At 43.8% G+C, this 26,983-nt stretch overlaps 1 protein-coding gene and 2 long non-coding RNA genes across 4 annotated transcripts in view; 2 read left to right on the top strand and 1 right to left on the bottom strand.

Annotated features, from left to right (window-relative positions):
* Positions 1–26,983, top strand: part of LOC118383576 (NACHT, LRR and PYD domains-containing protein 12-like) — a 43,146-nt gene that overhangs the window by 9,156 nt on the left and 7,007 nt on the right. Inside the window, 4 exon segments of the mRNA XM_052508620.1 lie at positions 3,110–3,241; positions 3,243–3,281; positions 12,912–12,936; positions 17,377–17,525. Coding sequence (XP_052364580.1) covers positions 3,110–3,241; positions 3,243–3,281; positions 12,912–12,936; positions 17,377–17,525 — 345 coding nt within the window.
* Positions 474–1,086, top strand: LOC127924152 (uncharacterized). 2 transcript variants are annotated; one of them, XR_008116935.1, is made up of 3 exons: positions 474–538; positions 864–908; positions 1,046–1,086. It is a non-coding gene; the product is annotated as an uncharacterized LOC127924152 (long non-coding RNA). The 2 variants fall into 2 exon arrangements; XR_008116934.1 differs by lacking the exon at positions 1,046–1,086 and adding an exon at positions 953–993.
* Positions 5,497–17,335, bottom strand: LOC127924151 (uncharacterized). The gene is made up of 4 exons (XR_008116933.1): positions 16,740–17,335; positions 11,895–12,307; positions 10,952–11,717; positions 5,497–5,715 (listed from the first exon to the last, which is right to left on the bottom strand). It is a non-coding gene; the product is annotated as an uncharacterized LOC127924151 (long non-coding RNA).

The raw sequence follows: 26,983 nt of genomic DNA, 5'->3' as shown, positions 1-26,983 counted from the left end.
ACACCTAAGTATTTGTAGTTGTCCACGTATTCTAAGTCAGAGCCGTCCAGAGTAGTGATGTTGGACAGGCGGGCAGGTGCAGGTAGCGATCGGTTGAAGTTAATCGGTTAATGATGATGAATGACAAAGTTACAGAGATACAAACATCATACCCCATGCATTAATGGTGAGAGGTTAGCATGTTTTGTTGTAGCCTCTGTTATTGGTAATGGTGAGAGGTTATCATGTTTTGTTGTATCCTCTGTTATTGGTAATGGTGAGAGGTTAACATGTTTTGTTGTAGCCTCTGTTATTGGTAATGGTGAGAGGTTAGCATGTTTTGTTGTAGTCTCTGTTATTGGTAATGGTGAGAGGTTAGCATGTTTTGTTGTAGCCTCTGTTATTGGTAATGACCTGAAGGATTCAGAGGTTAGTATGTTTTGTTGTAGTCTCTGTTATTGGTAATGGTGAGAGGTTATGTTTTGTTGTAGTCTCTGTTATTGGTAATGGTGAGAGGTTAGCATGTTTTGTTGTAGCCTCTGTTATTGGTAATGGTGAGGTTAGCATGTTTGTTTGTTGTATTCTCTGTTATTGGTAATGGTGAGAGGTTAGCATGTTTTGTTGTAGCCTCTGTTATTGGTAATGGTGAGAGGTTAGCATGTTTTGTTGTAGCCTCTGTTATTGGTAATGGTGAGAGGTTAGCATGTTTTGTTGTAGCATCTGTTATTGGTAATGGTGAGAGTTAGCAGTTTGTCAGCCTTGTTATTTGTAATGGTGAATTAGCATGTTTTTTGTAGCCTCTGTTATGAATAGTGAATAATGTTTTGTTGTAGTCTCTGTTAAATGGTGAGAGGTTAGCATGTTTTGTTGTAAAATGGTGAGAGGTTAGTATGTTTTGTTGTAGTCTCTGTTATTGGTAATGGTGAGAGGTTAGCATGTTTGTTGTAGTCTCTGTTATTGGTAATGGTGAGAGGTTAGCATGTTTTGTTGTAGCCTCTGTTATTGGTAATGGTGAGAGGTTAGCATGTTTGTTTGTTGTAGTCTCTGTTATTGGTAATGGTGAGAGGTTAGCATGTTTTGTTGTAGCCTCTGTTATTGGTAATGGTGAGAGGTTAGTTGTTTTGTATAGCCTCTTTATTGGTTATTAGTTTTGTTGTAGCATCTGTTATTGGTAATGGTGAGAGGTTAGCATGTTTTGTTGTAGCCTCTGTTATTGGTAATGGTGAGAGGTTAGTATGTTTTGTTGTAATCTCTGTAATTGGTAATGGTGAGAGGTTAGTATGTTTTGTTGTAATCTCTGTAATTGGTAATGGTGAGAGGTTAGTATGTTTTGTTGTAATCTCTGTAATTGGTAATGGTGAGAGGTTAGCATGTTTTGTTGTATCCTCTGTTATTGGTAATGGTGAGAGGTTAGTATGTTTTGTTGTATCCTCTGTTATTGGTAATGGTGAGAGGTTAGCATGTTTTGTTGTAGTCTCTGTTATTGGTAATGGTGAGAGGTTAGTATGTTTTGTTGTAATCTCTGTAATTGGTAATGGTGATGTTGTACCATCTGTAACTGTCACACTCATTATCATGGCATCATCAGGATTAGTTTAGTAGTGCTTAGAAAGATGTTATCTATTCAGACAGAAAATTACTCCAGTCATGAATCACAATTGTTTTAATGAACAAAAATAACCTAAAATAACCCAAAACAAACTGTAAATGCAACAAACGAGTTTGTCACGACTTCCGCCGAGGTCGGTCCCTCTCCTTGTTCGGGCGGCATTCGGTGGTCGACGTCACCGGCCTTCTAGCCATCGCCGATCCACTTTCATTTTCCATTTGTTTTGTCTTTGTTTTACACAGCTGGTTTCATTTCCCCAATTACATGTTCAATATTTAACCCTCTTTTTCCCCTTTGTTTTCTGTCTGTTCGGTCTGTTATTGTGGGCTCGGTATTACGACATGTTAGTAGAATATTTGAGTAAAGTTACTTGTGCTACTCATCTCTGCTGTCCTGCGCCTGACTCCTCTGCACCAGCTACACCCAGACCATTACAGGGACACATCTCTGCTGTCCTGACTCCTCTGCACCAGCTACACACAGACCACTACAGGGACACATCTCTGCTGTCCTGACTCCTCTGCACCAGCCTCACCCAGACCATTACAGAGACACATCTCTGCTGTCCTGACTCCTCTGCACCAGCCTCACCCAGACCATTACAGAGACACATCTCTGCTGTCCTGACTCCTCTGCACCAGCCTCACCCAGACCATTACAGAGACACATCTCTGCTGTCCTGACTCCTCTGCACCAGCCTCACCCAGACCATTACAGAGACACATCTCTGCTGTCCTGACTCCTCTGCACCAGCCTCACCCAGACCACTACAGAGTTTCAGTCACAAGCTGGATGAAGTCATTGCGTTCAAGGAATATCGGACCAAATACTCAACTTTTGACTATTTTAATACACTGAAAGTTAATTGGTCAGAATACTTATGATTTCTTCAAATGGGGGGACTAGATATATAAAGTGCTTTTATTTTTCTAAATGGTGAAACAGATATGTATTAAAATACCCTCAAAAAACGGTGACATTATAAACTGTCACCTCATATGAAACATTTGATCTGAAATCCAAAATGTTGGAGAATAGAGACACATTTAAAATGTTAGCTTCACTGTCTAAATAGATGTGGTGTGGACTGTATACTCAATACAATCTAAATCTGATACTACTGTCTAAATAGATATGGTGTGGACATACTCTAAATCTGATACCTCACTGTCTAAATAGATATGGTGAGGACTGTATTCTCAATACAATCTAAATCTGATACCTCAATGTCTAAATAGATATGGTGAGGACTGTATTCTCAATACAATCTAAATCTGATTCCTCACTGTCTGTCTTTTGACTGATACTGCTTTTTAAACTGGTCTGGTCAGTCTACTATAATATTTGTAATATGCATCTGTCTATCTACAAGCAATACTTGGAAAATGTGTCATTTCTAATAATGAAACATCCATTGATGAATAGATTTCAGGACACTGATATATCTGAACATAAAAAAACATATACTCTCACTATTTTCTGAATATCAGTGTGATTTTAATATGATTTGACTCTTTGCAGGCTGTCAGGCTGTGGAGTCACAGAGGAAGGCTGTGCTTCTCTGGTCTCAGCTCTGAGGTCAAACCCCTCACACCTGAGAGAGCTGGACCTGAGTAACAATGACCTGAAGGATTCAGGAGTGAAGCTGCTCTCTGCTGGACTGGGGAACCCACTGTAAACTGGAGACTCTGAGGTCAGTATTCCTGTAGTTGGTCAACAAGTGATAACTGTTCACCAGATCCACATGTGTTTACCAGACACACATAGTCCACACCATGTGTTTGGAGAGTGAAGATTACAGTTTAAATGTGGTGCTCTGCTCCAGCATTTTGGATTTGAGATATAATGTTTCATCAGTACAGAATGTCACCTTTTATTTGAGGGAATTCATACACATATTTTACCGTTTAGATATGAATAGTGAATAATGATGAATAACAAAGTTATAGAGGCACAAATAGCAGTATAAATCTAATCTCCTCTGTTATTGGTAATGGTGAGAGGTTAGCATGTTGTGTTGTATCCTCTGTTATTGGTAATGGTGAGAGGTTAGCATGTTTTGATGTATCCTCTGTTATTGGTAATGGTGAGAGGTTAGCATGTTTTGTTGTAGTCTCTGTTATTGGTAATGGTGAGAGGTTAGCATGTTGTGTTGTAGTCTCTGTTATTGGTAATGGTGAGAGGTTAGTATGTTTTGTTGTAGTCTGTTATTGGTAATGGTGAGAGGTTAGTATGTTTTGTTGTAGTCTGTTATTGGTAATGGTGAGATTAGCATGTTTTGTTGTAGTCTTTGTTATTGGTAATGGTGAGAGGTTATATGTTTTGTTATAGTCTTTGTTATTGGTAATGGTGAGAGGTTAGCATGTTTTGTTGTAGTCTCTGTTATTGGTAATGGTGAAACATGTTGTGTTGTAGCCTCTGTTATTGGTAATGGTGAGAGGTTAGCATGTTTTGTTGTAGTCTCTGTTATTGGTAATGGTGAGAGGTTAGTATGTTTTGTTGTAATCTCTGTAATTGGTAATGGTGATGTTGTACCATCTGTAACTGTCACACTCATTATCATGGCATCATCAGGATTAGTTTAGTAGTGCTTAGAAAGATGTTATCTACTCAGACAAAAAATTACTCCAGTCATGAATCACAATTGTTTTAATGAACAAAAATAACCCAAAATAACCCAAAACAAACTGTAAATGCAACAAACGAGTTTGTCACGACTTCCGCCGAGGTCGGTCCCTCTCCTTGTTCGGACGGCATTCGGTGGTCGACGTCACCGGCCTTCTAGCCATCTCCGATCCACTTTCATTTTCCATTTGTTTTGTCTTTGTTTTACACAGCTGGTTTCATTTCCCCAATTACATGTTCAATATTTAACCCTCTTTTTCCCCTTTGTTTTCTGTCTGTTCGGTCTGTTATTGTGGGCTCGGTATTACGACATGTTAGTAGAATATTTGAGTAAAGTTACTTGTGCTACTCATCTCTGCTGTCCTGCGCCTGACTCCTCTGCACCAGCTACACCCAGACCATTACAGGGACACATCTCTGCTGTCCTGACTCCTCTGCACCAGCTACACACAGACCACTACAGGGACACATCTCTGCTGTCCTGACTCCTCTGCACCAGCCTCACCCAGACCACTACAGAGACACATCTCTGCTGTCCTGACTCCTCTGCACCAGCCTCACCCAGACCATTACAGAGACACATCTCTGCTGTCCTGACTCCTCTGCACCAGCCTCACCCAGACCATTACAGAGACACATCTCTGCTGTCCTGACTCCTCTGCACCAGCCTCACCCAGACCATTACAGAGACACATCTCTGCTGTCCTGACTCCTCTGCACCAGCCTCACCCAGACCACTACAGAGTTTCAGTCACAAGCTGGATGAAGTCATTGCGTTCAAGGAATATCGGACCAAATACTCAACTTTTGACTATTTTAATACACTGAAAGTTAATTGGTCAGAATACTTATGATTTCTTCAAATGGGGGGACTAGATATATAAAGTGCTTTTATTTTTCTAAATGGTGAAACAGATATGTATTAAAATACCCTAAAAAAAACGGTGACATTATAAACTGTCACCTCATATGAAACATTTGATCTGAAATCCAAAATGTTGGAGAATAGAGACACATTTAAAATGTTAGCTTCACTGTCTAAATAGATGTGGTGTGGACTGTATACTCAATACAATCTAAATCTGATACTCACTCAAATAGATATGGTGTGGACTGTATACTAAATAGATACTGGTGTGGACTGTATACTCAATACAATCTAAATCTGATACCTCACTGTCTAAATAGATATGGTGTGGACTGTATACTCAATACAATCTAAATCTAAATCACTGAAATAGATATGGTGGACTGTATACTCAATACAATGATACTAAAATAGATATGATGTGGACTGTATACTCAATACAATCTAAATCTGATACCTCACTGTCTAAATAGATATGGTGTGGACTGTATACTCAATACAATCTAAATCTGATACCTCACTGTCTAAATAGATATGATGTGGACTGTATACTCAATACAATCTAAATCTGATACCTCACTGTCTAAATAGATATGGTGTGGACTGTATACTCAATACAATCTAAATCTGATACCTCACTGTCTAAATTGTGAGCGTACCAAGTAATTAGGCGTCACTCTAAAGCGGGAAGGTGGAATAAACGAGTCAGGAGTAGGTTTTTCTGATTGAACACGGTTCTCTATTGAGGGTATTTTGTCAACAAAACCATTCTAACATAAGCAATGAAAAATCCTCCAAGGAAAAAACACACATCTTCTTCTCCAGATGAAACAAGAACACAATAGTATAATCTTTAAACTACAACAAACATAAATCACGGGTTTGTCACCATCTTCGTGGTTCATTCAGCACAGCTTCTCTCTCTCGGTGGCCATCTTCCAGAGATAGTTTTCCCCCTTCTCTGCTGGTTCCATTCTCTCTTTTATAGGGAAGGAGAGTATCTCATTAGTACCGTCAGCTGTGCTTAATTGACTCTGGTTACCTTGTCTCCCATGCTTTGTTGGGCTACTATCCATGAGCCCAGCCTGCCCTCTAGTGGTCCTTCCACATACCTTCCCCCAGGACCGAACCGGAGGGTCGGGCGCCAGACGCACCGTCTTGGTCGCGTCGGGACAGCGCGTCTGCATTCCCGTTCCTCGATCCGGCCCTGTGGATGACATGGAAAGAGAACGGTTGTAAAGACAAAAACCATCTGGCTATTCTGTTGTTATTGTTTCTCTTACCAGCCATCCACGTGAGGGGCGCATGGTCAGTAACTAATGCAAACCTCCGACCCAGTAGGTAGTACCGGAGATAATCGAGGGCCCACTTGATGGCTAAGGCCTCTTTCTCTACGGTCGCATACCTCTGTTCCCGATCGCTGAGTTTCCTACTAATGAAGAGAATCGGCTTCTCTGCTTCACCTTCACCCTGAGCTAGTACGGCTCCGAGCCCTGTATCCGAGGCGTCGACCTGCACAATGAACTCTTGTGAGAAGTCCGGAGCCTGTAGAACGGGATCGGAACACAGGCCATCTTTTAACAATTGAAAGGCCTCTTCCGTCTCTTCTTTCCACTCTACCTGGTTTGGCAGGTTTTTCCTGATGAGGTTTGTGAGGGGTTGGCAATGGTTGCATATCCCGGGATAAAACGGCGATAATATCCTGTTATCCCTAAGAAGGCCCGAACGTCTCGCTTGGTCCGGGGTCGAGGCCAGTCACGAATTGCCCTGGTCTTCTCTGCCTGCGGGCGTATTTTCCCATTCCCCACGGTATACCCCAGGTATTCCGCTTCGGACAGGCCCAGGCAGCATTTATTTGGATTGGCTGTCAACCCTGTGGCTTCCAAACTCACGAGCACCGCCCGTAATCGCAGGAGGTGACTATCCCAGTCCTCGCTGTGGATGACCACATCGTCTATGTACGCCGCTGCATACTCTTGATGGGGCCGTAGAATGGCATCCATGAGGCGTTGGAAGGTTGCAGCAGCTCCGTGCAGTCCGAAGGGCATCCTCACATACTGGAAAAGCCCCTCTGGGGTGGCGAAGGCAGTCTTTGGGCGATCCTCCGGAGCCACCGGCACTTGCCAATATCCCTTCGTCAAATCCAGGGTAGTGATGAACTTGGCCTTTCCTAAGCGCTCCAAGAGTTCATCCACGCGGGGCATGGGGTACGCATCGAATGTAGAGATGGCATTCACGCCCCTAAAGTCGTTGCAGAGTCTCATACTACCATCGGCTTTGGGGACCAGGACTATGGGACTGGACCACTCGCTCGTCGAGGGCTCGATCACGCCCATCCTCAACATCTCCCTCACCTCTTTCTTAGCGATGACTCGGCGAGCCTCAGGAATCCTGTAAGGGCGGATATGCACTTTCTTGCCGGGTTCAGTGTGGATATGGTGGAACAGGACATCTGTTTGTCCTGGGAATGGAGAGAATATTCGACCAAAGTTCATAATCAGCTTGTCTAGCTGCCTTGACTGCTCCGGTAGGAGAGTTTGGCCACGGCGCACCTCTGGTAGAGCCTTTTTCTTTTCTTTGCCCTCCAGGGCCATCAAAGCCACCTCCTCCTCTCGTCCATGGTACGTCTTCAGCAGGTTTATGTGATAGAGTTGGACCTTCTTCCTCCTGTCAGGTTGCTTGATGAGGTAATTGACCGGTGAGACCCTTTTCATTACCTCGTAGGGCCCCCTCCACTGCGCCAGCAAGCGATGTTCGGCCGTGGGCACAAGCACCATCACTTTCTCTCCCACGGTGAACTCACGGGGGGTCGCAGATTTATCATAGGCCCGGCCTTGGGTCCTTTGGGCCTTCTCCATATGCTCCTTGACTATGGGCCACACTGCTGACAGGCGGTCTCTCATCAGGGTAACATGTTCTATTGTAGATCGAAAGGGGCATGGTTGGGTCTCCCAGGTCTCCTTGGCTAAGTCGAGGATTCCTCGACAGGGTCTGCCATAGAGCAATTCAAACGGAGAGAATCCAGTGGATGCCTGGGGTACTTCTCGCAGGGCAAACATTAAGTGTGGGAGAAGCATGTCCCAGTTTTTCCCGTCTCGGGACACCACTCTTCTCAACATGCTTTTAATTGTTTTGTTCAAGCGTTCACACAACCCATCTGTTTGAGGGTGGAATATGCTTGTACGTATCTGTTGAACCTGATATAACCGACACAAGTCCTTCATCAACCGGGACATGAACGGGGTTCCTTGATCGGTTAAGATAGTCTTGGGAAGGCCCACACGAGAGAACATCAGGAATAACTCCTTGGCAATTCCCTTTCCCTTTGACGACATGTTACGTAGGGGTATGGCCTCCGGGAACTTGGTAGCATAATCTATAACCACTAGGATGTACTCGTGTCCTCTGGTGGATTTTGGGAGGGGTCCTACGAGGTCCATAGCTATGCGTTCAAAGGGAGTCTCTATGATGGGGAGAGGAATCAAAGGGTTACGTAGGTGTGGCCGTGGGGCTGTACGTTGACATTGATCACACGTCTTACAATACCTGGCCACATCTCGGGTGACACGGGGCCAATAGAATCTCTGCATGATTCTGTCAATCGTCTTGTCTCGTGCCAGGTGTCCTCCTAGGACGTGGGAATGGGCTAACTCTGTAGAACTGTATCCCTGTATGGTCTAGGCACCATTAGTAATTCCTGGTTTTCCCCCTTCGTCGTACGACCCAGTATAAGAGACCCCGCCTGATTGCATAGTAAGGAAGAGGGGCTCACCTGATCCGTCGACGTTCCTTCCGTCGATCACCTTCACCTTCCTCATGGCCTCCCTTAGGTCTGGGTCTCTATGCTGCGAGGTGCCGAACTGTCCCTTTAATTCCTGGGGCAGGTCAACCTCAGTAGAGGGATGTGGAGGTTGTTCCACATCCCCATCAGGGAGACCGAGGAGAATCCCTTCCAGGTTCCCTCCTCGGATGGAGCTTCAAATATATCCCTTAGTGCCTGGTTGCTCCTTCCTTTTGGAGTGAGAATAGGCAGATTCACAGTGGGGTAATAGTGGGTGTCTCCATGGATACATGATACAGCTACTTTGTCTGGTAGCAGTGTGGCGGAGGTCACCATCCGCTCCTCTACTAACGTAACCATACTTCCCGAGTCGAGAATAGCTACCACATCTTGTCCTTCAACTCGCACCGGAATCTCTGAGGCTGGGGCTATCTCTGCTAACCAACAGTGTTGATCCTGCCCCCTCAAAACGGGATGTGTGGGGATAGGCAGTGATGACTCCGTGACCATGGGCTCATCCTTGCTAGGACATTGTGGGGCATAATGGTTGGGAGACTGACACTTATAACACCGACCCGGCTGTGTGGTGGCTGACTTCTCCCACCTCCGGGGGGGGCTTGGACGTTTCGGTGGCGGGCGCGCCGGGGTGAGTCGTGGTACGGGATTGGAAGACTCCTTCCGTTCCTCCTTGTCACTTTTTAACAACTCCCCTGTAGACCGATATGTTTCCACCGCCTGGGCTATGTCGTCGGCTGACAACGGGTTGGCTTGCCCCACAACCCTTTTTAAGTCACTGGGTAATTCTCTCAATATCTTGTCCACTACGAGAGTCTCTATCACATGTCCTACTCCCTTTCCAGGTTCTAGCCACTGTTTCGTCAGTCGTATTAAGGCGAAGATCTGGGCACGGACGGGTTGATCAGCTGTATAGGTCCATTGATGGAACTTTACAGCCCTATCTCTGGCAGTCAGCTGGTACCGGGACAGGATCTCGGTTTTGAGTCGCCCATAGTCCGCAGCTTCGTGGGAATCCAGGTCAAAATAGGCTTCCTGGGCCACCCCGGTCAAAAGAGGAGCTAATGCGCTAGCCCATTCTGTGGGCGGCCACTCTTCCAAGGTGGCCGTCCTTTCGAAGGTCATGAGAAAGGCCTCAATATCATCCTCCTTGGAGAGACGAGGTAAGATGGCGTGAGCAGCCGCTCTTGGCCTAACTGTAGGTTCTTCTCGTCGACTCAGCTGTTGTTGCAGGAGTTCTATGGTTGTCTGCTGTGCCGTGATCAATTGTTGTAGTAGGGCGTTATCCATCGTTCTTGAATGGTTCCTCCGGGTCTTCTGGAAGAATATTAATTTACTCACTTATCCTTGTGTCACTCGTCCACCTAATGCCTGCATCCTCCACCAATGTGAGCGTACCAAGTAATTAGGCGTCACTCTAAAGCGGGAAGGTGGAATAAACGAGTCAGGAGTAGGTTTTTCTGATTGAACACGGTTCTCTATTGAGGGTATTTTGTCAACAAAACCATTCTAACATAAGCAATGAAAAATCCTCCAAGGAAAAAACACACATCTTCTTCTCCAGATGAAACAAGAACACAATAGTATAATCTTTAAACTACAACAAACATAAATCACGGGTTTGTCACCATCTTCGTGGTTCATTCAGCACAGCTTCTCTCTCTCGGTGGCCATCTTCCAGAGATAGTTTTCCCCCTTCTCTGCTGGTTCCATTCTCTCTTTTATAGGGGAAGGAGAGTATCTCATTAGTACCGTCAGCTGTGCTTAATTGACTCTGGTTACCTTGTCTCCCATGCTTTGTTGGGCTACTATCCATGAGCCCAGCCTGCCCTCTAGTGGTCCTTCCACAAAATAGATATGGTGTGGACTGTATACTCAATACAATCTAAATCTGATACCTTACTGTCTAAATAGATATGGTGTGGACTGTATACTCAATACAATCTAAATCTGATTCCTCACTGTCTAAATAGATATGGTGTGGACTGTATACTCAATACAATCTAAATCTGATACTCACTGTCTAAATAGATATGGTGTGGACTGTATACTCAATACAATCTAAATCTGATACTCACTGTCTAAATAGATATGGTGTGGACTGTATACTCAATACAATCTAAATCTGATACCTCACTGTCTAAATAGATATGATGTGGACTGTATACTCAATACAATCTAAGTCTGATACCTCACTGTCTAAATAGATATGGTGTGGACTGTATACTCAATACAATCTAAATCTGATACCTCACTGTCTAAATAGATATGGTGTGGACTGTAAACTCAATACAATCTAAATCTGATACCTCACTGTCTAAATAGATATGGTGTGGACTGTATACTCAATACAATCTAAATCTGATACCTCAATGTCTAAATAGATATGGTGTGGACCGTATTCTCAATACAATCTAAATCTGATACCTCACTGACTAAATAGATATGGTGTGGACTGTATACTCAATACAATCTAAATCTGATACCTCACTGTCTAAATAGATATGGTGTGGACTGTATACTCAATACAATCTAAATCTGATTCCTCACTGTCTAAATAGATATGATGTGGACTGTATACTCAATACAATCTAAATCTGATACCTCACTGACTAAATAGATATGGTGTGGACTGTATACTCAATACAATCTAAATCTGATACCTCACTGGCTAAATAGATATGGTGTGGACTGTATTCTCAATACAATCTATATCTGATACCTCACTGTCTAAATAGATATGGTGTGGACTGTATTCTCAATACAATCTAAATCTGATTCCTCACTGTCTAAATAGATATGGTGTGGACTGAATACTCAATACAATCTAAATCTGATTCCTCACTGTCTAAATAGATATGGTGTGGACTGTTTACTCAATACAATCTAAATCTGATACCTCAATGTCTAAATAGATATGGTGAGGACTGTATTCTCAATACAATCTAAATCTGATACCTCACTGTCTAAATAGATATGGTGTGGACTGTAAACTCAATACAATCTAAATCTGATACCTCACTGTCTAAATAGATATGGTGTGGACTGTATACTCAATACAATCTAAATCTGATACCTCAATGTCTAAATAGATATGGTGTGGACCGTATTCTCAATACAATCTAAATCTGATACCTCACTGTCTAAATAGATATGGTGTGGACCGTATTCTCAATACAATCTAAATCTGATACCTCACTGTCTAAATATATATGGTGTGGACTGTATACTCAATACAATCTAAATCTGATTCCTCACTGTCTAAATAGATATGATGTGGACTGTATACTCAATACAATCTAAATCTGATACCTCACTGACTAAATAGATATGGTGTGGACTGTATACTCAATACAATCTAAATCTGATACCTCACTGGCTAAATAGATATGGTGTGGACTGTATTCTCAATACAATCTATATCTGATACCTCACTGTCTAAATAGATATGGTGTGGACTGTATTCTCAATACAATCTAAATCTGATTCCTCACTGTCTAAATAGATATGGTGTGGACTGAATACTCAATACAATCTAAATCTGATTCCTCACTGTCTAAATAGATATGGTGTGGACTGTATACTCAATACAATCTAAATCTGATACCTCAATGTCTAAATAGATATGGTGAGGACTGTATTCTCAATACAATCTAAATCTGATTCCTCACTGTCTAAATAGATATGGTGAGGACTGTATTCTCAATACAATCTAAATCTGATACCTCAATGTCTAAATAGATATGGTGAGGACTGTATTCTCAATACAATCTAAATCTGATTCCTCACTGTCTGTCTTTTGACTGATACTGCTTTTTAAACTGGTCTGGTCAGTCTACTATAATATTTGTAATATGCATCTGTCTATCTACAAGCAATACTTGGAAAATGTGTCATTTCTAATAATGAAACATCCATTGATGAATAGATTTCAGGACACTGATATATCTGAACATAAAAAAAAACATATACTCTCACTATTTTCACCACCAAAGAATATCAGTGTGATTTTAATATGATTTGACTCTTTGCAGGCTGTCAGGCTGTGGAGTCACAGAGGTTAAGGCTGTGCTTTTGGTCTCAGCTCTGGAGTCAAACGACTCACACCTGAGAGAGCTGGATCTGAGTAACAATGACCTGAAGGATTCAGGAGTGAAGCTGCTCTCTGCTGGACTGGGGAATTCCCACTGTAAACTGGAGACTCTGAGGTCAGTATTCCTGTAGTTGGTCAACAAGTGATAACTGTTCACCAGATCCACATGTTTTACCAGACACACATAGTCCACACCATGTGTTTGGAGAGTGAAGATTACAGTTTAAATGTGGTGCTCTGCTCCAGCATTTTGGATTTGAGATATAATGTTTCATATTAGGAGACAGTACAGAATGTCACCTTTTATTTGAGGGAATTCATACACATATTTTACCGTTTAGATATGAATAGTGAATAATGATGAATAACAAAGTTATAGAGGCACAAATAGCAGTATAAATTCTAATCTCCTCTGTTATTGGTAATGGTGAGAGGTTAGCATGTTGTGTTGTAGCCTCTGTTATTGGTAATGGTGAGAGGTTAGCATGTTTTGTTGTAGTCTCTGTTATTGGTAATGGTGAGAGGTTAGCATGTTGTGTTGTAGTCTCTGTTATTGGTAATGGTGAGAGGTTAGCATGTTGTGTTGTAGTCTCTGTTATTGGTAATGGTGAGAGGTTAGTATGTTTTGTTGTAGTCTGTTATTGGTAATGGTGAGAGGTTAGTATGTTTTGTTGTAGTCTGTTATTGGTAATGGTGAGAGGTTAGCATGTTTTGTTGTAGTCTTTGTTATTGGTAATGGTGAGAGGTTAGCATGTTTTGTTGTAGTCTCTGTTATTGGTAATGGTGAGAGGTTAGTATGTTTTGTTGTAGTCTTTGTTATTGGTAATGGTGAGAGGTTAGCATGTTTTGTTGTAGCCTCTGTTATTGGTAATGGTGAGAGGTTAGCATGTTTTGTTGTAGTCTCTGTTATTGGTAATGGTGAGAGGTTAGTATGTTTTGTTGTAATCTCTGTAATTGGTAATGGTGATGTTGTACCATCTGTAACTGTCACACTCATTATCATGGCATCATGGATTAGTTTAGTAGTGCTTAGAAAGATGTTATCTACTCAGACAAAAATTACTTGGTCATGAATCACAGGTTGTTTTTGAACAAAAATAACCCAAAACAACTGTAAATGCAACAAACGGTTTGACGAGGTTCCGTATGTCCCTTCCTTGTTGTACGGCGTTCTGTTATTGGTAATCGGTCCACTTTCATTTTCCATTTGTTTTGTCTTTGTTTTACACAGCTGGTTTCATTTCCCCAATTACATGTTCAATATTTAACCCTCTTTTTCCCCTTTGTTTTCTGTCTGTTCTCTGTTATTGTGGGCTGGTATTACGACATGTTAGTAGAATATTTGTTTACTTGTGCTACTCATCTCTGCTGTCCTGCGCCTGACTCCTCTGCACCAGCTGACACCCAGACCATTACAGGGACACATCTCTTGTGTCCTGACTCCTCTGCAAGCCTCACCCAGACCATTACAGTTTTGTCCTGTACTCCTCTGCACCAGCCTCACCCAGACCATTACAGAGACACATCTCTGCTGTCCTGACTCCTCTGCACCAGCCTCATGACCATTACAGAGACACATCTCTGTGTCCTGACTGCAAGCCTCACCCAGACCATTACAGAGTTTGTGTCCTGACTCCTCTGCACCAGCCTCACCCAGACCATTACAGAGACACATCTCTGCTGTCCTGACTCCTCTGCACCAGCTTCACCCAGACCATTACAGAGACACATCTCTGCTGTTGTTCTGCACCAGCCTCACCCAGACCATTACAGAGACACATCTCTGCTGTCCTGACTCCTCTGCACCAGCCTCACCCAGACCATTACAGAGACACATGTCTTGTCCTGACTCCTCTGCACCAGCCTCACCCAGACCATTACAGAGACACATCTCTGCTGTTGACTTCTGCACCAGCCTCACCCAGACCATTACAGAGACACATCTCTGCTGTCCTGACTCCTCTGCACCAGCCTCACCCAGTTTTACAGGGACACATCTCTGCTGTTGACTCCTCTGCACCAGCCTCACCCAGACCATTACAGAGTCTCTGCTGTCCTGTACTCCTCTGCACCAGCTTCACCAAGACCATTACAGAGACACATCTCTGCTTCCTGTCTGCACCAGCCTCACCCAGACCATTACAGAGACACATCTCTGCTGTCCTGACTCCTCTGCACCAGCCTCACCCAGACCATTACAGGGACACATCTCTGCTGTCCTGACTCCTCTGCACCAGCCTCACCCAGACCATTACAGAGACACATCTCTGCTGTCCTGACTCCTCTGCACCAGCCTCACCCAGACCATTACAGAGACACATCTCTGCTGTCCTGACTCCTCTGCACCAGCCTCACCCAGACCATTACAGAGACACATCTCTGCTGTCCTGTACTCCTCTGCACCAGCTACACCCAGACCATTACAGAGACACATCTCTGCTGTCCTGACTCCTCTGCACCAGCCTCACCCAGACCATTACAGAGACACATGTCTGCTGTCCTGTCCTCTGCACCAGCCTCACCCAGACCATTACAGAGACACATCTCTGCTGTCCTGACTCCTCTGCAGCCTCACCCAGACCATTACAGAGACACATCTCTGCTGTCCTGACTCCTCTGCACCAGCCTCACCCAGACCATTACAGAGACACATCTCTGCTGTCCTGACTCCTCTGCACCAGCCTCACCCAGACCATTACAGAGACACATCTCTGCTGTCCTGACTCCTCTGCACCAGCCTCACCCAGACCATTACAGAGACACATCTCTGCTGTTGACTCCTCTGCAGCCTCACCCAGACCATTACAGAGTTTGGTCACAAGCTGGATGAAGTCATTGCGTTCAGGAATATGTACTTTTTGACTATTTTAATACACTGAAAGTTAATTGGTCAGAATACTTATGACTTCTTAAAATGGGGAATAGATACATAAAGTGCTTTATTTCTAAATATTGAAACAGATATGTATTAAAATTCAAATAAAAGGGGACATTATAAACTGTCACCTCATATGAAACATTTGATCTGAAATCCAAAATGTTGGAGTATAGAGACACATTTTGTCAGCTTCACTGTCTAAATAGATATGTTGTGGACTGTATACTCAATACAATCTAAATCTGATACCTCACTGTCTAAATAGATATGGTGTGGACTGTATACTCAATACAATCTAAATCTGATACCTCACTGTCTAAATAGATATGGTGAGGACTGTATACTCAATACAATCTTCTGATTCCTCACTGTCTAAATAGATATGGTGTGGACTGTATTCTCAATACAATCTAAATCTGATTCCTCACTGTCTAAATAGATATGGTGTGGACTGTATACTAATACAATCTAAATCTGATTCCTCACTGTCTAAATAGATATGGTGTGGACTGTATTCTCAATACAATTTAAATTGATACCTCACTGTCTAAATAGATATGGTGTGGACTGTATACTCAATACAATCTAAATCTGATACCTCACTGTCTAAATAGATATGGTTTGTTACTAATACAATCTAAATCTGATACCTCACTGTCTAAATAGATATGGTGAGGACTGTATACTCAATACAATCTAAATCTGATACCTCACTGTCTAAATAGATATGTCTCTGTGTGGACTGTATTCTCAATACAATCTAAATCTGATACCTCACTGTCTAAATAGATATGGTGTGGACTGTATACTCAATACAATCTAAATCTGATACCTCACTGTCTAAATAGATATGGTGTGGACTGTATACTCAATACAATCTAAATCTGATACCTCACTGACTAAATAGATATGGTGTGGACTGTATTCTCAATACAATCTAAATCTGATTCCTCACTGTCTAAATAGATATGGTGTGGACTGTATACTCAATACAATCTAAATCTGATACCTCACTGTCTAAATAGATATGGTGTGGACTGTATACTCAATACAATCTAAATCTGATACCTCACTGTCTAAATAGATATGGTGTGGACTGTATACTCAATACAATCTAAATCTGATACCTCACTGTCTAAATAGATATGGTGTGGACTGTATACTCAATAAAATCTAAATCTGATTCCTCACTGTCTAAATAGATATGGTGTGGACTGTATACTCAATACAATCTAAATCTGATACCTCACTGTCTGTCTTTTGACTGATACTGATTTTTAAACTGGTCTGGTCAGTCTACTATATCATTTGTAATATGCATCTTTCTATCTACAAGCAATACTTGGAAAATGTGTCATTTCTAATAATGATACATGAATTTATGAATAGATATGGCAGGTTTCAGGACACTGATATATCTGAATATGTTGAACAAATATACTGCCACTATTTTCACCACCAAAGAATAGCAGTGTGATTTTAATATGATTTGACTCTTTGCAGGCTGTCAGGCTGTGGACTCACAGAGGAAGGCTGTGCTTCTCTGGTCTCAGCTCTGGAGTCAAACCCCTCACACCTGAGGGAGCTGGATCTGAGTAACAATGACCTGAAGGATTCAGGAGTGGAGCTGCTCTCTGCTGGACTGGGGAATCCCCACTGTAAACTGGAGACTCTGAGGTCAGTATTCCTGTAGTTGGTCAACAAGTGCTTCTACACTACTGGTGTTAAATTAACAGTGTGTTTGTGAAGTCATGATGATCTCTTTGTCAGGCTGTCAGGCTGTGGAGTCAGGAGGAAGGCTGTGCTTCTCTGGTCTCAGCTCTGAGGTCAAACCCCTCACACCTGACTGGACCTGAGCTACAATCACCCAGGAGACTCAGGAGTCAGACTGCTCTCTGCTGGACTGGAGGATCCACACTGCAGACTGGAGAAACTCAAGTATGTAGAGGGTTTATGTCAATGTTCATATCAGACATGTTGGACTTATCAGGATAGTTTAGACAAACATTCTGACCACCACTTGGACAAAGTTATGTGTGTGTGTGTGTGTGTGTGTGTGTGTGTGTATCCCTCAATGACTGTCTGTTCTTCTGCTTACCGCTACAGTGTGGAACATGGTGGAGAGAACAGAATGAAACCTGGGCTTAGAAAATGTGAGTGTTGACTGCTGTGAAGAATATGACTAAGAATAAGTCTTAATTCAAGTTAAGTCAAAGACCAACATCATTACTGACTTGGTCATATTAAATATCAGCTGTAGTTCTACAGAAGCAGAAATCAGGGACACCAAAGTTTACAAAGAGTTGCTTTGACTGTGTGTGTGTGTGTGTGTGTGTGTGTGTGTGTGTGTGTGTGTGTGTGTGTGTGTGTGTGTGTGTGTGTGTGTGTGTGTGTGTGTGTGTGTGTGTGGGAATAAGTGTGTTTTATTTTTGTGTGTGTGTCTGTGTAAATGTTAGGTGTGTTGTGTGTGTGACATTCAGGGTGTGTGTGTGTGTGTGTGTGTGTGTGTGTCTGGTTTCATGTCAGATGTGTGTGATGTGTGTGTGTGTGTGTGTGTCTGTGGAGTGTGTGTGTGTAATTAATGTGAATAAGTGTGTTTTATATTTCCATACAGTATAACATATATTCAACAAGTCTCAAGTTACCTTAACTTCTCCTTTTGACACCTAGAAACATCTACATTAAATTAATTAGTGAAAAGTGAGTTAACATTCTAATGTGAATGGATGATGATTTCTAATATTGTGTCTGGTTTCATCCATCAGATGTCTGTGATCTCACACTGGACCCAAACACAGTAAACAGACTCCATCTCTCTGTCTGAGGAGAACAGAAAGGTGACACGTAGGACAGAGGAGCAGCCTTCCTGATCACCCAGAGACACTTGAGCACTGTGGACAGGTGCTGTGTAGAGATTCTGACTGGGCGCTGTTACTGGGAGGCAGAGGGTGTGGGAGAGGACAGGAAGTGTGGAAAGGGAGAAGGGTTGATATAGGAGTGACATATAAAGGAATCAGCAGGAGAGGAGGAGGTGATGACTGTTGGCTTGGACACAATGACAAGTCCTGGAGTCTGTTCTGCTCTGACAACAGTTACTCTGCCTGGCACAATAAAATCTCACTACCACACTGGACAAACCCACTCCAAATCCAGCTCCCACAGACAAGGACACACATCTGGACTGGCCACCGGCACTCTGTCCTTCTATAGAGCCTCCTCTGACACACTGACCCACCTGACACATTCACCTCCACATTCACTGAGCCCCTCTATCCAGCATTTAGGCTTTGGGATATTGAGTCCTCAGTGTCCCTGAAATAATAACCTGACACACACACACACTGGACACACACTGGACACACACACACACACACACACTGGACACACACACACTGCTGGACACACACACTGGAATCACAGACACACACTGGACACACACTGGACACACACACAAACACTGGACACACACACACACACACACACACAGTGGCTGGACACAACACACTGTCACTGACACTGACCCAACTCCAGCCACTTTAATAGTGGGAATTGATGGGAAATGATGTAAATATATCACTAGCCACTTTAAACAATGCTACCTTATATAATGTTACACACCCACATTATTCATCTCATATGGACATATGTATATACTGTACACTATATCATCACTGCATCCTTATGTAATACATGTATCACTAGCCACTTTAACTATGCCACTTTGCACACACACACACACACTTACATACTCATCTCACATGTATATACTGTACTCTGGACACATACACACTGGACACACACACTGGACACACACACAGGACACACACACACACACAGGACACACACACACTGGACACACACACACACACACACACACACAAACACACACACACACACACACACACACACTGGACACACACACACACTGGGCACACACACACTCTGGACACATACACACAGGACACACACACACTGGACACACACACACACACACTGGACAAACACACACACAAATACACACACACACACACACTCAGGGCACACACACACACACAGTGGACACACACACACAGGACACACACACACACACTGGACACACACACACACACACACACACACACACTGGACACACACACACACACTGGACACACACACACTCTGGACACACACACACAGGACACACACACACACTGGACACACACACACACACACACACACACACACACACACACACACACACACATGGACACACACACTCAGGACACACACACACAGGACACACACACACAGGACACACACACACAGGACACACACACACACTGGACACACACACACTGGACACACACACACTCTGGACACACACACACACTGACACACACACACACACACACTGGACACACACACACACTGGACACACACACTCAGGACACACACACACAGGACACACACACACAGGACACACACACACAGGACACACACACACAGGACACACACACACTGGACACACACACACTCTGGACACACACACACTTGACACACACACACACTGGACACACACACATACAAGTCTTCCTATAGTTGTGAGGACCTCTTTTACACAGTTAAAATACCAATGTGTTGCCTTTATGTTGAAAAACTCATTATACAATTATATATAATCATATTATAATTAATTATAAACTAATTATATAATTATATATGGACATACGCTCCATAGTTGTACAAGTATACAAGGATATATTGTACTTTTCATAATAAAACATACTTGAAACAAGAAAAGCTTGTTAATTGTGAAAACAGTTTGTTTATTGATTTTACGTTTCCTCTGTCAGGTTGATGTTAACCTGCTGGTTGAAACATGAAACAAAAAATGAAATGAAATACAAAACAATGGTTGAAAAACAAATTGTACAATTAGTAAACAAATATGAAATGAAATACAAAACAATTCTCTTCTCTGCTCTCTCTTTCTGCTCTCTCTCTCTCTGTTGTTCTCTGATCTCTCTCTCTCTCTCTTTCTCTACTTTCTCTCTCTCTCTCTCTCTCTGTTCTCTGCTCTCTCCCTCTGCTCTCTCTCTGTTCTCTGATCTCTCCCTCCCTCTGCTCTCTCTCCTGCTCTGCTCTCTCTGTTCTCTGCTCTCTCTGTTCTCTGCTCTCTCTCCCTCTGCTCTCTTCTCTGCTCTCTTTCTGCTCGCACTCTCTGCTCTCTCTCTCACTCTCTGATCTCACTCTGCTCTCTTCTCCTCGCTCTGCTCTATCTCCTGCTCTCTGCCTGCTCTCTGCTCTCTGCTCTCTTTGCTCTCTGCTCTGCTGCTCTCTCTGCTGCTCTCTCTTTTCTCTGCTCTCTCTTTGCTCTCTGCTATCTCACTCTTTGCTCTCTCACTCTTTCTTTGCTTTCTCAGCTTGCTCTTTCCCTGCTCCCTCTCTCTCTGCTCTCTGCTCTCTCCCCCACACTCTCTGCTCTCTGCTCTCTGCTCTCTCTCTCTCTCTGCTCTCTCTCTCCACACACTCTCTGCTCTCTCTCTCTCTCTCTCTCTGCTCTCTCTCTCTCTCTCTCTTTGCTCTCTCTTTGCTCTCTCTCTGCTCTCTCTCCCACACTCTGCTTTATCTCTCCCACACTCTGCTCTCTCTCTCTACCTCTCTCCCACACTCTGCTCTCTCTCTCTACCACACTTTCTTCTCTCTCTCCACACTTTCTTCTCTCTCTATCTCTCACTTTCTCTATCATAACAGTGGTGCAGTTTGGACAATCACCACTTGATGGCAGTGTTAATCCAGAAGTGATGAAACCACATCACTGCAGAGAGAGAGAGAGTCTAATATAGTGATATACAGTAACATTCAGAAAGTATTCAGACCCCTTGACTTTTTACACATTTTGTCACGTTACAGACTTATTCTAAAATGGATTAAATGTGTTTTCCCCTGATCAATCTACACACAATAACCCAGAATTACAAAGCAAAAACTGTTTATTTTATGTGTGAACATTTTAATAAAAAAAAACTAGATATCACAGAGGGAGAGAGAGAGAGAGGGAGGGAGAGTCAGAACAGATGGAAAGAGAGAGAGAGAGAGAGAGAGAGGGAGGGTAGAGAGTCAGAACAGAGGGAAAGAGAGAGAGAGAGAGGGAGGGGAGAGAAAGTCAGAACAGATGGAAAAGAGAGAGAGGGAGAGAGAGAGGAGGGTAGAGAGTCAGAACAGAGGGAAAGAGAGGGAGAGGGGAGAGTAGAGAGTCAGAACAGAGGGAAAGAGAGAGAGAGAGGGAGGGTAGAGAGTCAGAACAGAGGGAAAGAGAGGGAAAGAGAGAGAGGGGAGGGTAGAGAGTCAGAACAGATGGAAAGAGAGAGAGAGAGAGGAGGGAGGGTAGAGAGTCAGAACAGAGGGAAAGAGAGAGAGAGAGAGAGGGAGGGTAGAGAGTCAGAACAGAGGGAAAGAGAGGGAAAGAGAGAGAGAGAGGGAGGGTAGAGAGTCAGAACAGAGGGAAAGAGAGAGAGAGAGGGAGGGTAGAGAGTCAGAACAGAGGGAAAGAGAGAGAGGGAGGGTAGAGAGTCAGAACAGAGGGAAAGAGAGAGAGGGAGGGTAGAGAGTCAGAACAGAGGGAAAGAGAGAGAGGGGGAGGGTAGAGAGTCAGAACAGAGGGAAAGAGAGAGAGGGAGGGTAGAGAGTCAGAACAGAGGGAAAGAGAGAGAGGGAGGGTAGAGAGTCAGAACAGAGGGAAAGAGAGAGAGAGAGGGGAGAGAGTCAGAACAGAGGGAAAGAGAGAGAGGGAGGGTAGAGAGTCAGAACAGAGGGAAAGAGAGAGAGGGGAGGGTAGAGAGTCAGAACAGAGGGAAAGAGAGAGAGAGGGAGGGTAGAGAGTCAGAACAGAGGGAAAGAGAGAGAGAGGAGGGAAAGAGAGAGTCAGAACAGAGGGAAAGAGAGAGAGGAGGGTAGAGAGTCAGAACAGAGGGAAAGAGAGAGAGGAGGGTAGAGAGTCAGAACAGAGGGAAAGAGAGAGAGAGGGGGAGGGTAGAGAGTCAGAACAGATGGAAAGAGAGAGAGGGGTAGAGAGTCAGAACAGATGGAAAGAGAGAGAGAGGGTAGAGAGTCAGAACAGATGGAAAGAGAGAGAGGGAGGGTAGAGAGTCAGAACAGAGGGAAAGAGAGAGAGAGAGAGGGGAGGGTAGAGAGTCAGAACAGAGGGAGGGTATAGAGTCAAAACAGAAGGAAAGAGTGAGAGGGTGGGGAGAGAGTCAGAACAGAGGGAAAGAGAGAGAGGGGAGGGGAGAGAGTCAGAACAGAGGGAAAGAGAGAGAGAGGGGGGAGAGTCAGAACAGAGGGAAAGAGAGAGGGAGGGAGGGGAGAGTGTCAGAACAGAGGGAAAGAGAGAGAGAGGGAGGGAGAGAGTCAGAACAGAGGGAAGAGAGAGAGAGGGAATGGAGAGACTCAGAACAGAGGGAAAGAGAGAGAGAGGGAGGGTTGATAGTCAGAACAGAGGGAAAGAGAGAGAGGGAGAGAGAGAGAGGGAAAGAGAGAGAGGAGAAGAGAGAGAGGGAGGGTAGAGAGTCAGAACAGAGGGAAAGAGAGAGAGAGGGAGGGGAGAGAGTCAGAACAGAGGGAAAGAGAGAGAGAGAGGGAGGGTAGAGAGTCAGAACAGAGGGAAAGAGAGAGAGAGAGGGAGGGTAGAGAGTCAGAACAGAGGGAAAGAGAGAGAGAGGGGAGAGAGTCAGAACAGAGGGAAAGAGAGAGAGAGGGGGGAGAGAGTCAGAACAGAGGGAAAGAGAGAGAGAGGGAGGGGAGAGAGTCAGAACAGAGGGAAAGAGAGAGAGGGAGGGTAGAGAGTCAGAACAGAGGGAGAGAGAGAGAGAGGGGGGAGAGAGTCAGAACAGAGGGAAAGAGAGAGAGAGGGGAGGGAGGGAGAGAGTCAGAACAGAGGGAAAGAGAGAGAGGGGAAGGAGGGAGAGAGTCAGAACAGAGGGAAGAGCGAGAGAGGGAATGGAGAGACTCAGAACAGAGGGAAATAGAGAAAGAGAGAGAGGGTAGATAGTCAGAACAGAGGGAGAGAGAGAGAGGGAGGGTAGAGTCAGAACAGAGGGAAAGAGAGAGAGGGAGGGTAGAGAGTCAGAACAGAGGGAGGGGAGAGAGTCAGAACAGAGGGAAAGAGAGAGAGGAGGGTAGAGAGTCAGAACAGAGGGAAAGAGGGAGAGGGAGGGTAGAGAGTCAGAACAGAGGGAAAGAGAGAGAGGGGAGGGTAGAGAGTCAGAACAGAGGGAAAGAGAGAGAGGGAGGGTAGAGAGTCAGAACAGAGGGAAAGAGAGAGAGGGAGGGTAGAGAGTCAGAACAGAGAGAAGAGAGAGAGAGAGAGAGAGAGAGAGGGTAGATAGTCAGAACAGAGGGAGAGAGAGAGCGGGAGGGAGAGAGTCAGAACAGAGGGAAGAGCGAGAGAGGGAATGGAGAGACTCAGAACAGAGGGAAAGAGAGAGAGGGAGGGAGAGAGTCAGAACAGAGGGAAAGAGAGAGAGAGGGAGGGTAGAGAGTCAGAACAGAGGGAAAGAGAGAGATAGAGGGAGGGTAGAGAGTCAGAACAGAGGGAAAGAGAGAGAGAGAGGGGGGTAGAGAGTCAGAACAGAGGGAAAGAGAGAGAGAGAGGGGAGGGTAGAGAGTCAGAACAGAGGGAAAGAGAGACAGAGGATGTGTGTGAGTTGCTTTATGTTTGGTAATTGGGGGCCTTTGAGCCCTGATGGGCTGGGTGACATCAGTGACTCTCTTAGAGATATGAGTTGCTGTGGAGGGAGAGCAGAGAGAGAGAGAGAGAGGTGGAGAGGGAGAGAGAGAGAGAGAGGGTAGATAGTCAGAACAGAGGGAGAGAGAGAGGGAGAGAGAGAAGGAGGGAGAGATTAGTCAGCAGAAATGATTCAGGACGACGTTCGTCTTTAAATGTACTTCTTCATTTCTCTCTTTCCCCACTGAGGAAGATAAAGGACACACACACAGACAGACAGACAGACAGACAGACAGACAGACAGACAGACAGACAGACAGACAGACAGACAGACAGACAGACAGACAGACAGACAGACAGACAGACAGAGAGCATTAATAATACCAATAATAATGTAATCAGTCACACCAGTCTGTAATGCATTATGAAAACATTTACACATTTAGACAGTCAGTTAACTTCTTGCTTCGAGCCATCCCGGATCCGGTATCGTGACTACAGCCTCAAGCTCATTACCATAACGCAACTTTAACTATTCATGAAAATCGCAAATGAAATGAAATTAATCTATTTGCTCTCAAGCTTATCCTTTTGTTAACAACATCATCTCAGATTTTCAAAATATGCTTCTCAACCATTGCAAAACAAGCATTTGTGTAACAGTATTGATGGCTAACGTAGCATTTAGCATAGCATTTAGCATTAGCATTTTCACAAAAACCATAAAAGCATTCAAATAAAATAATTTACCTTTGAAGAACTTCGGATGTTTTCAATGAGGAGACTCTGTTAGCAAATGTTCCGTTTTACAAAAAATATTATTTGTGTCGACTAATCGCTCCGTTTTGTTCATCGCGTTTGGGTAAGGAAAAAAAATAATAAGTCATTAAAACGCAAACTTTTTTCCAAATTAACTCCATAATATCGACAGAAACATGGCAAACGATGTTTAGAATCAATCCTCAAGGTGTTTTTCACATATCTATCGACGATAAAATCCTTCGTGGCATTTTACTTTCTCTTCTGAAGAAATGGAACGCGTATGGACCTACAGATTACGCACACAGGACACCGGGCGGGACACCAGGTAAATGTAGTCTCTTATGGTCAATCTTCCAATGAAATGCCTACAAACACGTCACAATGCTGCAGACACCTTGGAGAAACGACACAAAGGGCAGGCTCATTCCTGGCGCATTCACAGCCATATAAGGAGACATTGGAACACAGCGCCTTCAGAATCTGGGGCATTTCCTGTATGAAACTTCATCTTAGTTTCGCCTGTTGCATTAGTTCTGGGGCACTCACAGATAATATCTTTGCAGTTTTGGAGACGTCAGAGTTGTGTCTTTCCAAGGCTGTCAATTCCATGCATAAGCGAGCATCTTTTCGTGACAAAATGTTGCGCTTAAAACGGGCACCGCTTTTTATCAATAATGACACAGCGCCCCTATAGGTTCAACAGGTTAAGAGAAGAAATTACTATAAAATAACTATAATTGAAAACTTTATAACATTCCTACAATACTGTACATGTTATTTCTTCATTCAGATGAGCTTGCTGTGATTTGCCAACGTGAACACAAATCTAATCTAAAGAAGAAGTTTCAATGTGTATTTGAGGGGATCGCTAAACAAGGAAACCCAACACTTCTCAATAACATCTACACAGAGCTCTACATCACAGAGGGTGGAACAGGAGAGGTCAATAATGAACATGAGCTGAGACAGATTGAGACAACAACCAGGAAACAAGCAAGACCAGAGACTGCAATCAAATGTAACGACATCTTCAAACCCTTAACTGGACAAGACAAACCTATCAGAACTGTGCTGACAAAGGAGTCGCTGGCATTGGAAAAACAGTCTCTGTGCAGAAGTTCATTCTGGACTGGGCTGAAGGAAAAGCAAATCAGGATGTCCAATTTGTATTTTCATTTCCTTTTCGGGAGCTGAATTTGATGAAAGAGGAAAAACACACTTTGATTGAACTTCTCAATCACTTCTCAATGGAAACCAAACAATCAAGAATCTCCAACTATGACAAGTACAAAGTTCTGTTCATCTTTGATGGTCTGGATGAGTGCCGACTGCCCCTAGACTTCCAGAAGAACAAGATCTGTTGTGACGTCACAGAGTCAACCTCAATGGATGTTCTGCTGACAAATCTCATCAGGGGAAATCTGCTTCCCTCTGCTCTCCTCTGGATAACTACCCGACCTGCAGCAGCCAATAAGATCCCTTCAGGGTGTGTTGACCAGGTGACAGAGGTACGAGGGTTCAATGACCCACAGAAGAAGGAGTACTTCAGGAAGAGATTCAGTGATGAGGACCTGGCCAACAGAATCATCTCACACATAAAGACATCAAGGAGCCTCCACATCATGTGCCACATTCCAGTCTTCTGTTGGATTTCTGCAACAGTCCTTGA

This window comes from Oncorhynchus keta, unplaced genomic scaffold, assembly GCF_023373465.1.
Source record: "Oncorhynchus keta strain PuntledgeMale-10-30-2019 unplaced genomic scaffold, Oket_V2 Un_contig_3733_pilon_pilon, whole genome shotgun sequence".
In the NCBI taxonomy this organism is placed as follows: Eukaryota; Metazoa; Chordata; class Actinopteri; order Salmoniformes; family Salmonidae; genus Oncorhynchus; species Oncorhynchus keta.
Note: the sequence above shows the minus strand (reverse complement) of the source record. Positions and strands in the feature narration are given on the sequence as shown.